Source organism: Sphaerodactylus townsendi, linkage group LG02, assembly GCF_021028975.2.
Source record: "Sphaerodactylus townsendi isolate TG3544 linkage group LG02, MPM_Stown_v2.3, whole genome shotgun sequence".
Lineage (NCBI taxonomy): Eukaryota > Metazoa > Chordata > Lepidosauria > Squamata > Sphaerodactylidae > Sphaerodactylus > Sphaerodactylus townsendi.
In genome coordinates, this window is record NC_059426.1 from 35,757,785 (window position 1) to 35,771,525 (window position 13,741).

A 13,741-nucleotide genomic window follows, 5' to 3' on the forward strand; every position below is an offset into this window, starting at 1 on the left:
TGACCACCAAAAAACCCCTGTGCCTGGGATCATAGGACCTACATAGAAAAAGGGACATCTGATGGGGACTGCAGAAAGAAGCAAGTTTACCAGTAGGTGAAATTTAGCAAAAAATACGGACTGGATCTAACTAACCCTTTGGCAGAAGATATTCAGGAGTGCTTCACAACGCTGTTGCCATGGATGGCTGCATATTGACTAATAATAACCAAATGTGGTTATCTAGAATACTTATTACCAGAAAAGATGGTCACGTGTGTTTATTCAGCAAGGTGTTCTTTACATTGTTTTGACCCATCTCAGTCATGTTGGGACTATCTTTAAAAGGAGAACATTTTAACAGTGTTGCCTGTACTTGTCTAATTTTACAGATTCTATATACACTGAACGTTACATGGGCTTACCGACAGAAAACGATAACCTGCAGAACTATGAGGTAAGGCAGGCTCTTCAGAACATACTTCTATAGATGCAAAGCTACACTGTGCAATTTCGAAGACTTTGTAATATGCAGTTTTTATAGAGAGCGTACTTTGTACAGTTGGATAAATGTTCATATATTCCAGATGGTTTCTAAATGAATTACTCATAGACTTGTTCCCAATTCAAAAAATGTTTATAATAGTTATGCTCCTCCAGTTTTGTGGGTTTTTTTGGTTGAGTTTGGATTACACATATACTTTTTTCCTCAGCGTTTATTGAAAAACTATGGTAAACTGTGTTTCAGATACCACATTTGGTTTGTTGATAAATTAGGGTGTTCCGTGCATTTTGCAGTTACAGTCTCTGAACTAAACTGGAGCATGTCCAGGCTGATTAACAGGAGGTTCTGAACAAGCTTATGCCATGAACCAAGATGTTGTTGGGCTCAGCTCACATGCACAAAGTTATTGTTCGAAATACAACTTCGTGGGCTTTGTTTTTAGATGAAAACAGCGGAAACCATGGGTGTCACCAGTTTTGTACAAATGACTTTCTACATGGAGAAGAAGAAGAAAAAGAGTTTGGATTTATATCCCCCCTTTCTCTCCTGCAGGAGACTCAAAGGGGCTTACAATCTCCTTGCCCTTCCCCCCTCACAACAAACACCCTGTGAGGTAGGTGGGGCTGAGAGAGCTCCGAGAAGCTGTGACTAGCCCAAGGTCACCCAGCTGGCGTGTGTGGGAGTGTACAGGCTAATCTGAATTCCCCAGATAAGCCTCCACAACTCAGGCGGCAGAGCTGGGAATCAAACCCGGTTCCTCCAGATTAGATACATGAGCTCTTAACCTCCTACGCCACTGCTGCACCGAGTTACTCTAACCAGCAAGCTGTACTTGTGTGTTAATGTGAGTTTGAAGGACAGAACCACAGAAGCACATGGGGCAACATTCTGCAACTAGTTGACGCAAAGCAGTTCTACTCTGCATTACTTTTGTCTCTTGTCACTCACTAGCCATATGGCAAATACATTAAAATTATTCCAGTGCCCTGGACTAGTTTCAACCACCATCTCTGAGATGGAGAGAAACAGCATGGCCGAATCCAGAGAACCCATTTATTGTTGACAAGAGCCTCTTTTGTGTGGGCTGAACAAAAACCTCTTTCATGTGTACACTTTCATGTCTTTGTGTACTCTCTTCTGCTGGTATTTGTTCATTGGGCTAGAATGGGGGAGCATAACGTTTTAAATAGAATTACTGCACTAGTTCAAATTTAGGTCCCAAATATGGATCCAGTATATTTTGACCGTTTGATTCCTCTACACATACAGAGTGTGTAACGTAAGTTAGTAGATGCAGCAAGTTCTTGTGCACTGAGCCAAATCATCTATTTTGAATTTTATGTTTTCCTTCTTGTGAGGAAAAAAGACACTTTCTGGGAAAAATCCTTGACACAAGGATACATGTGGGGCATTTTTTTTATATAGCTTTTTGCCTGTTTCATTTTTCTGTCCACTGCCTCCGAATTCTGAGCTCCTCTTAATCCCCTCATCTGGTCTGACCACTTTATTCCTAGCTCCCCATGTAATCCCAGTCAAAAAAGTGTTCTGCTTTTGTATAATTCTCTTTTTGTGTGTGTGTGTGTGGGGGGGGGGCTCTGTTAAGATCAGTGAGTCACTTATGCAAATGAATCCCTCTTAACTTGCTACAGATTGAAATGTTAGTGCTCCGGGTGCAGAAAGTCACTCCGCAACTTCACGGCACAGATGGCACCAGAGGACTGTGGATTCCTTTCATGCCAGGGAGTCGGATATTCTTGGCATGGCATCCATTGCTGGCAGTGTCCACGTTGAAACTGCCAGTTCCAAAGAGCGAAAGGTTTCCAATGTGTTACTCAGAGGATTAAATTGGAGAGGCTTCAGGCTAGGAGGAGGAGGGAGCAGCTATAGTGATTAGGCCCTTACAGTGCATAGCTTCCCCTAAGGGTGGGAAAGGGAATACTTTTGTCAAGGAGGGAAAGTCCCTCCTCAGCATGAGTTCGGATTGATTTTTCTCCTCTGTCTCTGGTGCTCTTGAATTCACGGGGCCTTCCCTGGTTCCATTCTTCTTCTGTGCCACCAGCCATTCTCTTCTCAAGATTACACATACCTTCTTCAAGCGTCTAATATCAACATTTTTCTTTTTTACACAGGAATGAGTTAAAAAATCAGTTCAGTGAGACCATCCTCCCTTAGCTATTTGAACACAAGCAATCAGGCCCTTTCCTCACGGGCCAATTGTGACGGGATAACACAGATAAAAAACCCAGGTTGTGGGGAGGGGGACTTCACACAGATCCCAATCCTAATGCAGATCCGCTCCGGGACCCCTCCTCCAACCTGGGTTATTCAAGAATCGCAATTCTTGAAAAACCCTTTTCCATGAAAAACCCATCTGTGAAGCCACGCAGGGGAAACGGGGGTGGGGGGGGTCGGTCCTGCCTGTGCTTCACAGGGAGGCAGGGAAGAAAAAAAGATACGCCTTTGAGTGAAGGTGCGTGCCCTGGCCAACACACTGGCTGTCCATGGGAAAGGGCCTCAGTCTCACTGACTTAACTAACCAGGATCCTAAACTGAGCAAGAAAGAGAGAATTAGTTAGAACAGTCTTTCGTAGGGGGAAAAAACAAATTTACAAGCAGCATATAGTTCAGCAAATGCAATACGCCAAAGCTGAAAATAGAAGCTGGCCATGCAAATATGAGCTGGGTGAGATCTTGACTCAAGAGTCAGGATCCTCAACAGCTAAGTTTATGAAAGTCTCAGGGAATAAGATTAGGCTGCAAATCTGATTCCTTCCAAAAGCTAAAAAGTCTGCGAGTCCAGTTGCGCTGAGGAGGTGAACAGCAGAAAGATAGTATAATTTACCACAGCTGTTTAACATATGTGCGTAATAATTATAGCATAACATTGAAACGCACACTGCATAGAACTGTTCAAAATAAGAATGAGAAGAGAGGCATCCCAAACAGAATAATAAAAGTATAACATCTCAGTGTTTTATGCATTATTTCAGTGAAGGAAAGGAAGCCACTGGATCTGAGTGATAGGTCGCATCTTTTGCCCCTGTTCATCCCCCACCCCAAACCTATTGGCTTAAACCTCCTGGGATGCTCTTTTATTATCGGGGGAACTGGGCATCACCATATTATGCTGGTACTGGTGAAGAAATAGGGGCACCAACTAGTGTTTGCCTACATTGCTGTGTATTCTACAACTTTACACTTCGAGAAGTCATTTTACTTTGGAAGGGGCAAGCTGCCGGCTTGTGCTAGATTAGGAAAACTGGTGAGTCCCATCATATCAATCAGTACCATTCTAACAGTACAATTCTTCCAACAGAAATGGTAAAATAGAACAATATTTTTAAACTTGACATCTCATATGTGTGTGTGTGTGCCTGCACAACATCAAGTCACAGTTCACTTATGGTGATCCCCATAGGGTTTCCAAGGCAAGAAACATTTAGATATGGTTTGCCATTGCCTGCCTCTACATGGGCCGAGAGAGTTCTGAGAGAACTGTAACTGGTCATCCTGCAGGCTTCATGTGGGGGAGTGGGGAATCAAACCCAGTTCACCTGATTAGAGTCCACTTCTCTTAATTACACCACACTGGCTCTCTATCTCTCAACATCTCATATCTATATGGTTTTAACATGGATTTTCTGCTGTTAAGAATGTCTAGTTTAAGTGCTGCAGATTAAGGGGTGGACCCAATGCTAAAATCAGTATTGTTGTGCCATTTCTAAATCAGTGCATGTGGCTACTGCCTCAATGCATCAAGGGATTTGATGTGCAGGGAGTTTTCTGCTGTTGCCGACTGGAGAAACGTTATCTGTGTGCACTTTATACTCAGTCTGAAGTGATAAGACACACTGGGTGTGTAATGATACTTTGGTTCTCCCAGGCCTGTGTGTTCCTTGGTGAGCACACACGATGACAGTCAGATGAATATAAGAACAGGTTCTATTGGCTTTGATATCAGATGAGGTGTGGTGAAAAGTGTATCTGTCAGGGGTGTAATGAGGCAGCCCTGGGCAAACTGTAGCCCTGGGCAAAACCTGAGTTGGATGCCCCCCCCCCCCATGGGCGGCCACTCCACCATGACCCAGGACATTGGTGCCTGCAGGGGGTGCATTTTTAGACATATCAGCACCAAAATTTCAGCATATCATCAGGAGACTGTCCTTATGCTACTCCCCAAGTTTGGTGAGGTTTGGTTCAAGGAGTCCAAAGTTATGGACTCCCAAAGGGGGTGCCCCATCCCCCATTGTTTCCAATGGGAGCTAATAGGAGATGGGGGCTACAGTTTTGAGGGTCCATAACTTTGGCCCCCCTGAACCAAACTGCACCAACCTTGGGGGGTGCCATCATCTCCAGATGATACCCTGAAATTTTGGTGCCGATACATCCAAAAATGCACCCCCTGCAGGAACATCCTAGAAATTTGCCCAAGAATCTTTGTTCTGCATTGAGTTTTCTGCATTGCTGTCAATGGGGGTTGCAGGCTGTGGGGGGCACATTTATGAAGGCACAGTCTCAAAATTTTCAGGATCTCATCAGGAGACTGTCCTAATGATACCCCCCAAGTTTGGTGCAGTTTGGTTGAAATTTTGGTGCCGCTAGCCTAAAAACTGCGCCCCCTGTAGGCCAAAAATGGAAAACCACTAAAATACCCAAAAACGAACCCAGCATTTTGATGCCCCCCACAAGGTGATGCCCTGGGCAGCTGCCCACCTTGCCCAATGGGCATTACGCCAGTGGTATCTGTGATACTAGGATTCTAATCGCTCATTTTCCCTTTCAAGGTGTCACTTGGCAGGACAGTCAGCAGGTGATAAAGTTGCACCGATCAGTTGCAACCTTTTTGTACAGTAAGAGGACACTGGCTTGTCTTGGAAATTAAAGCATTCTGTTTTAAAACTGATCCCATTAACGGGAACAGCACAGTCAGCTCTGCGTGTTCAACGTAGGGTCCGCCACACACGGCACATCATGCATCATTTTTTCTTTCATGAATACTTTTCATGAGGTTGCAAGTGTAGTTCACGAGGTGATCCAAACTGCATTTTTTACACATTTGCGTAGAAACCTGAATAACCGCAGGGAAATCGTTCCTAAACCTCATCTTTCCTCCACCTCCTTGTGAACAACTTTTTGGACAAAAAAAGATGTTGAAAAAGTTACTTGCATGGCTGAGAAGGCTTGAGAATCACAGTAAGATGGCATATCGGCGAAAAGGAGAATGAACAGAGAACTGAGAAGCTCCCTGGGGTTTTTTTTGCCTAGATGGCAGACCAGAAAGGACGGGAAATGCAATAGGTCAGAATTCACACATTCTGCTACCCTAGAAAGTTTGTGAATGAACCCGAACGGACATGTCGTGCAAGAGGAAAACAGAGGGAGCTGGTGGCTTGAGGACATGGGAAGGAAGGCGAATGGGAGTGGCGGTTACTATGAGTCATGGGGCTGCCAAGAGCGTGAACCAGGGAGGCCTGTTAAACCTGCGAAAGAGGTTGTTTTGCATCTCTCTTTCTCTCCGAATTTTGATATGCCGTTGGCAAGGATTCGAAGCAGTCATAGTTTTGGCAATCTTCTGCTAGCAGATTTGAAATGTTCAGTCCTCAAGAACTGCTGCATCATTAGGTTATGCAAAACAGGGTACAATTTTTGTAAATATGCCATCTTGTACCGATATGACATTTGTTCTACTATCCAAAAAATGTGCCGAAGGGAGAGAGACCTTCAGATTCCAGCCAAACTTTTAACTTGTTTGTTGAATGCTGATAAAACGTCGACTGCTGTGTGATCGTTTTAACAAAGCCTCGTAACAGAGGGCAGCAGAGCATTTCTGCAGTTGGGCTCTTGGAAACTGTTCAGTCAAGCTCAGAGATTTATTTGCCTGAGGAAAAAAAGTTCCGTATGGCCTATATCGGAGTGCCTGGTTGGAAAGGTGGGACTGAGCTCTTCCCTTGTGAGGATGGACTTCTTTCGGTCCAGTTTACCTTGTGAGCAGTGGTGGGATTCAAACATTTTAACAACAGGTTCCGGTGGTGGTGGGATTCAAATAATGACTGTTAAAAGGTATTAAAAATATACTTTTTAATATCACTTTTTTATTTTAAGTATTAAAAATATTAATACTTAATAAAAAATATTTTAAGTATTAAAAAAGTGATATTTTAAATTTTAACAATAGGTTCTACAAAACCTTCGGAACCCCCTCTGCTTGTGAGCATTATAAACAAATGGCTATTGTGGGTTTTCTGGACTGTGTAGCTGTGGTCTAGCATTTTGCCCGCATCTGTGGCTGGTCTCTTCAGAGGCATATCACCGCCTAGAAAACCCACAACAGCCAGTTGATTCCTGTTGTGAAAACCTTTGACAATACGTTATAAACAAATCTTGGCAAGTTTTGCTTAGTGGCTGAGGTATGTGGACAGTGACTTTGTAACTGACTGTCTCCTAATCCTTGGGAGCAACTTGCATTCAACTTGTTGGCTGTTGGAAGCTGAGAAAAATGAGGTCACTTGCAGCATGAAACTGAAGGCGTGTCTGCACATGGTTTTCGTTTGGGCCCAGATGCTCTGATTCACTGCATCTGTTCCCTGCAAGCCACAAAGACATGGTGCTGAATCCCAAATTCATCCTTAGTCGTTTTCGTGAGTAACCAGCGAACCACAGAACCGAGAAGAACGTGGTACAGAAATCGTGCCGTGTAGTCCTTCCTTTTTACGTCAAGCCTCATTGCTACATAGGAGAATTTGCACCTTTGCGCCCACTTGAATAGCTACTTGTTAACTTTCACAGCACTTTGACAGCGTCAATCACTTGTAGAAAGAGAAAAGAGTAGTGATGGAATCAGTTCCCATCTTTCTTCAGATTTGAAGTTGATGCTTCAAAGTGGACTGTGTTGACCATCTGTTAAATGTGGCACATGCACTTATCCCATTAACGGGAACAGCATAGTCAGCTCTGCGTGTTCAGTGTAGGGTCCAGCCACACACGGTGCATCATACATCATTTTTCTTTCTTTCCAGTCAAGTCAGGGTTTCAAACATGAGCTGAAATCAGTATTTGACAGAAAAGGTGCTAAAAGGAGTCCTGTTTTGTTTCTGACACCAGAGTGTACTGTTTCTTGTACATGGGCTTCTTTGAGTTGATGGTTGTCTAGCCATTCAGCACAAAGTGGTTCTTTTCAGATGTTTCCCTCTACGTGCAAACGTAAAATGTGCAGGAGTATTGAGTGGCCTGCCAGTAAACCAATGAGATGTAGAGATTGGAGTGCTGTGTTTGAAAGTGTGGTTCAGCCACACATTACTCAGGTTGCTTGAGATACAGGAGTGTACTATTCTGTAGTGCACGTGTTTCCATATGGGGCTTTCCTTGACGATGAGTTTTGGTTCATGCTGAATACTGTGTCCGTCTTCAGATGGAGATGGGTCATCAGAAGCAAGAGACCCATATGCTACAGGATCTAATCTCAGCCCATCTAGCCCCAGCCCAACCTTGTATTCCAAACTAAATTCAAGATGCATGTCAGGAAGAAGGGTTCTAGCCTAAGCTTCACCCAGAATTACTAATTTTTATGGGGATGTTTCGGGGGGGGGGGGGGGCGGGGAGGAACTATTTCAGCAAGCCTTCTTTTGAAAATGGTGTAAGCCATATTTTTTCAATTGGTCATGTATAGCATAAGAAGGTTGGTTTTTTTTACAATTGCAACTAGTGGAAGGATGGTTTTTTATGCTTTGGACATCTTGCTGTACATTTAAGATGATGGCCATGGTTAGTACTTGGATGGGAGACCACCCAGAAAAACCAAGGTTTCCTACACTGAGAAAGGCAGTGGCAACCCACCTCTGCTTATCTCTTGATTTGAAAGTTCCTTGAGGAGTCACCATAAATCAGCCGTGATTTGACAGCACATAATTATTATTGTTTTTATTTATTTATTGGATTTTTAAACTGCCCTCCTTCAAGGAGCTCAGGGTGGTGGACAACAGTGATTAAAACCGCTTAAAAACATAACATAAACAACTAATTAACAATAATAAAACCAGGAACCATATAGAGTCAGATGGTGTTTATCTCTCCCCCCTCCCTACTCTTTATGCCCACGGGAGGCCAGATGTAACAGTAATGATGTTCTTATCCAGGCTGGCCAAATACCTGGCGGAACACGTCTGTCTTATAGGTCCTGCGGAAACTCTGCAGGTCCCGCAGGGCCCTGATCTCCCTTGGAAGCCTGTTCTACCAGGAACAGCCTGTTCCACCAGGAACAGCCTGTTCCACCAGGAACAGCCAGGACTATAAAGGTCCTGGTCCTTGTAGAGGCCAGCCTGATAGCTTTAGGGCCAGGGATCACTGGGAGGTCCTCCTCTGATGAACAGAGGGGCCTAACAGGGCGCTATGGGGACAGGCGGTCTCGTAGGTATGCAGGTCCAAGGCCGTGAATGGCTTTGAAGGTGAAGACCAACACTTTAAACATGACTTGGAACTCGACACAAAATAAACTCAGCAAATAAACTGGGAAATTGATTAAAGGTTGTGGCCGAGGCATTTAATGACTTTCCCCCTTAACTCTAAATTTTGTTTTGCAGATTTCTTTGGTAGGTGTATTAACATACAAATCCCACTCTTCTGTGTATGTGTGTGTAGACGGCTTTCTGGACTGAAAAACAATGTGTTGTATTGACTGATACTGATTTGGGGTTTTTTTTGATGGACTATAACTGGAGTTGTGGTTTTTCTTTTTTTAACATATATATTCTAGAATTCCACTGTGATGGCCAGAGCCGACCACTTCCGAGATGTTGACTATCTTCTGATCCATGGAACAGCCGATGGTAAGCTGTTGTCAACTGGATACTATCATCCGTTCATGCAGAGTTGCAATGTTGCTGCTAATAAAACAGCACAGAGTGGCCTGACAATTATGCGGTCTTGAAACAATTCCTTTCATTAGTATTTGGTTGCTGTTTCTTACGGAGGGATGGAGGATTATGGCTGAGCTCTTTGTTTATCTGCCTTCCTTACATTTATTAGTGAATATTGTCTCTGCTTTGAATTCCCAGACAACGTTCATTTTCAGCAAGCAGCCCAGATCGCAAAAGCTCTGGTTGATGCGCAAGTGGATTTTCAAGCAATGGTATGTCTTTATATGCGGAACAGGCTACTAACCTTACGAAGCACATTTTTGTCCAAGAAACAGGCATGAAATAAGCAGGTAGCACTTATAAAAAATGCACACATGCCAGTCAAAACAGGAGGAAATGCAGGCATACAAACAGGTGCTGGACACTCACTTTCCACAAGCTGTGCAGAGTCCCAGACAGAGTCTCTGCAGCAGCATCAGTTCAGCGTGCGTGAAGGAAGAGGGAAGATAGAATCCGGCCCTCTGCCTCCCAGTTCTACTTGCGCTCCTCCAAACCGATGGTTGGCTTTTTTGTAGACTCTGCCCATGCTGTGTATTTCGTGTGCTCTTTGATCAGACCTTTCCAAGAAAGACAATCCAGTATCGGGTCAAACACTGGTTTCGTCTTACTGAATTAGCGTGTCAATGTCCTGTTCTCTCTCTCTCTCTCTCTCTCTCTCTCTCTCTCTCTCTCTCCCTCTCTCTCTCTCCCCTCCCCCCCCATGTCCCAGTCCCTGTAAAATATAATCCTGTTTTCATTGTACATTTTGATTCTTCCACAAGTTGGAGATCCTGCAGATATGATAGCTTGAGTACTAATAGTGTGCATATCAAATGAGAACTAGGATGACACTGTTGTGTGGTCAAAAAATGTAATCAATAACTAGTTTTGAAACTGCAAGTTCAAATAATATCATCCAGCACTGCCCTACACTGTGGAAGGTATTGAGATATCCCTTGAGGAAATACTTGATTTTTCACACCGTATTAGCTCCTATAGATCCAGTGTGGTGGTGTGGTTGAAAGTGGCAGGCTATAACCTGGTGTACCAGCTTTGATTTCCCACTCTTCCACATGAAGTCTGCTTGGTGATTGTGGGCCACTCATAGTTCTCTCAGAACTCTCTCAGCCCATGTGGAGGCAGGCAACGATAAACCACTTTTGAATATCTCTAGCCTTGAAAGGCCTCTGAGGTGGTTGTAAGTCAGCTGTCACCTGATGGAACTTTCTACTATTAGTCCCATAGACATTTTGCTTATCTGTGCACAACTATTAACGCTACATACATTGATATTTAAAAATGAAATTGCCGATGCCAGTGAGACTCTGTGAAGAGTGATGCTTACAATATTGGCTGTTCTTCAAACATTTGTTGTATTTATTTAGTACATTTTGTATGATTAGATACTTTACAATTATATTTATTAAAGAATGGGACTGGTTGGAAATCTTAATATTTATTTAAAATTATTTTTGAATAATTCTCTACCTGGACTATTCCAATTTGTTGATGTCACCTTCTTTATTTTCTGCAGTGGTATACGGATAAGGATCACGGCATTGGAGGCCATGCCCACAGCCACATCTACATCCATATGAGCCATTTTATCAAACAGTGTTTTGCATTGTCATAATCCTTGAGAAGACCATTTGCATCTCATACTGAGAATTGTACCAGGATGTTCTGAATAAGAGCATTTCACTAGTTAATTGGCTGAGTTTACATGGCACTGACAGTAATAGCGATGTCTGGACATACAAATGAAGACTGTGGGGTTTTTCTGTGTTTCACCCATTGAGTGTAAAGCAAATAATTTACAAGTGTGCCTCCGTTCTCTTCTCTGTGTTTGAGGATCTCAAAGAGAACAGGATGGATTCCTTCTTCCTAAATCCCATGTGCAAAGCTCTGGACATGGATGTATACAGGAGGCATTGCAGCAGCCTCTTTTTTAAATACTCAAATGTTGCCCTTTTGAAAGAAACAATGGGGTTTACTTGTTCTTTATTCCAAATTAGGGGAAAAATTACTTGAATTGCTACTTGGTTTCTAAGCACAGTGTCGTGGTTACACACACACACACACACACACACACACACACACACATACACACACACTCCAGTTTCCACAGTCAAAGTTGTATTCCAGAAATCAAGCAAAAAAGTTCCAACATACACAGCAACAAGCCCAAGGGTAAACCAAAAACACAAGTCCAGAGATTCAGGCCAAAGTCAAGACAGAGGAGATCAATTCAAAGCAGGAGCCACAAGGTCAACAGCAATTCGACACTTGCTTCCATGCAGCTGTGCCCTTTCCAGCTGCTTATAAAGGCAAGGCCACTCAGAGGGCCAATAATGCTGTGCACTTGCCGGCAGGGCTTGTGCTGGGCTGCCAGGCACTCACTTCATCCTCTGCCCTATAGAGTCCTGCATGTTCTCCTCCTCCTCTGATCCTGAAGCTCTGGAGATGATGGAGGTGAGCAACCTGGCATCTGGCTTTCCACAGCTCGCTCAGAGCTGGAGGGTTGTCTGCACTGGCATCTGGCTGTGGGTTCATGTCTGACCCTACAGGGGCTGCTTCTTCCCATCCAACTTATATTGGCTGTGGACAGGACCCAGGGCTTCCTGCTGACTCTTCATTGGAGGAGACCTGCATACCTTCTGTACCCAGCTGGTCCATGACACACAGTAGTATTAATATAATAATAATTTCAGCATAAACTGTTCAGGTTTTTCTAAGGAACAGTGCAAGGGAAAATATCTGTCTAAATGTGAACAACACTCCTCCAGAAGCATCCACATGGATTGTAACCAATGTAGGCAAATGGGTCATCTGAGCAAGTCACTTCCCCCTAAAAGTGATAACTATTCCCAGAATCCCAAAAGACAGGAGAGTTGCCTGAAATATTTGGAAACCCATTTTCAAAAAATGAAGTCAAGGTGAGCCCCTCGGGGGAGGATGGTATAAAAATGCAACCAATTAATTAATTAATTAATTATGACATGGTATACCTGAAAGGAAGGAAAACTTATTTCAGGTTGCTGATATGTCAGTAAGGTTTAAGATTAGTATTCGGTGGAAACTAGTGCAAAAATTCATCTCCAATAGGCTTATAGGTTTCTTTCATATGTATGTGGAAAAATTCTAGAAAAATTCTGGAATTCTAGTGTATGATGCTTCCAGATCATGGTCGTCTTTCTGTAACAACTCTCTAAAAATGGAATTGGTAGCCTCTCCAGATCATGATTTGTTGTTTGTCTGCCCTTTCTAGACACGTAAATGAAGCCAGATCCTGAGCCTGGTGATGGCAAAGCACTTTGAGAACAGGAATACGGGCTTGTTTTGGTGCCAATGAGCAGAAAATGACCAAAATGTGGTTTGAAGAATTGTGAGGGGGGAAGCCATTACTTTGAAAGGACCAAACCACTGCAGCAGAAATGTGAATGATTGTACCTATGAGTTTTGGGATTTTTTTTAGAAGGATCTAATGATGGAAATTATTTTGCTTGCTTAGAAAAATTCTAGATACTGCCAGTTAACTGTCCTTCCTAATAATGTCCTTGCAATTTTTGCTCCTAACTTTTTGCCGGCATCTTAAGTCTTTGCAACGTTAGATTTAAAAAAATCTACCTCCCATTTCCAACAATAGCCTGAGGCAGGGCCTCTTCCCACATTTGCAAATGAATGGGTGGACTCAAATGCCGTGGTTTCACAGGTGCAAGGACTTCTGTCCACAATGCACAGCAATCTTGATCCAGGTGATGGCCACTAACCTGGATAGCTTTAAAAGGGGCTTGGATAGATTTATGGAGGAGAAGTCGATTTATGGCTACCAATCTTGATCCTCCTTGATCTGAGATTGCAAATGCCTTAACAGTCCAGGTGCTCGGGAGCAACAGCCACAGAAGGCCATTGCTTTCACATCCTGCATGTGAGCTCCCAAAGGCACCTGGTGGGCCACTGCGAGTAGCAGAGAGCTGGACTAGATGGATTCTGGTCTGATCCAGCTGGCTTGTTCTTATGTTCTTTCTTGGCTCCTCCCCACGGTAGTCCAAACTGGCCCCAGGAATCTAGCAGGGGGAACACAGGAGAGGGGATTCCAGAAAGTTGTGCTCCATGGGCAAAAGGCCTTGCACACTGTGCAGGATCCAACCATAGTGAGTTTACTCTGCACCATTAGGGAATATGTAAGTCATATGTGTGGTGCTGATCACATGGGTTTTTCATATGCAATTGATTTTTTTTTCTCATGAAATTCACGATTGGGAGGGAAAGACCCTGAGTATCAACTAGCTTGATACTCTCTCACATATCCACAAGGAACAATGGATCACATCACTTGCAAATAAGTCACACAGGTGTGAGTGAA

The 13,741-nt window shown here is 43.5% G+C and overlaps 1 protein-coding gene across 1 annotated transcript in view; it reads left to right on the forward strand.

Moving 5' to 3' along the window:
- Positions 1-13,209, forward strand: part of DPP4 (dipeptidyl peptidase 4) — a 73,761-nt gene extending 60,552 nt beyond the window's left edge. Inside the window, exons 23-26 of the mRNA XM_048486461.1 lie at positions 372-436; positions 9,234-9,306; positions 9,535-9,608; positions 10,910-13,209. Coding sequence (XP_048342418.1) covers positions 372-436; positions 9,234-9,306; positions 9,535-9,608; positions 10,910-11,008 — 311 coding nt within the window. The 3' untranslated portion in view covers positions 11,009-13,209. The remainder of the gene's footprint in view (positions 1-371; positions 437-9,233; positions 9,307-9,534; positions 9,609-10,909) is intronic.
- Positions 13,210-13,741: the final 532 nt, after the last annotated feature.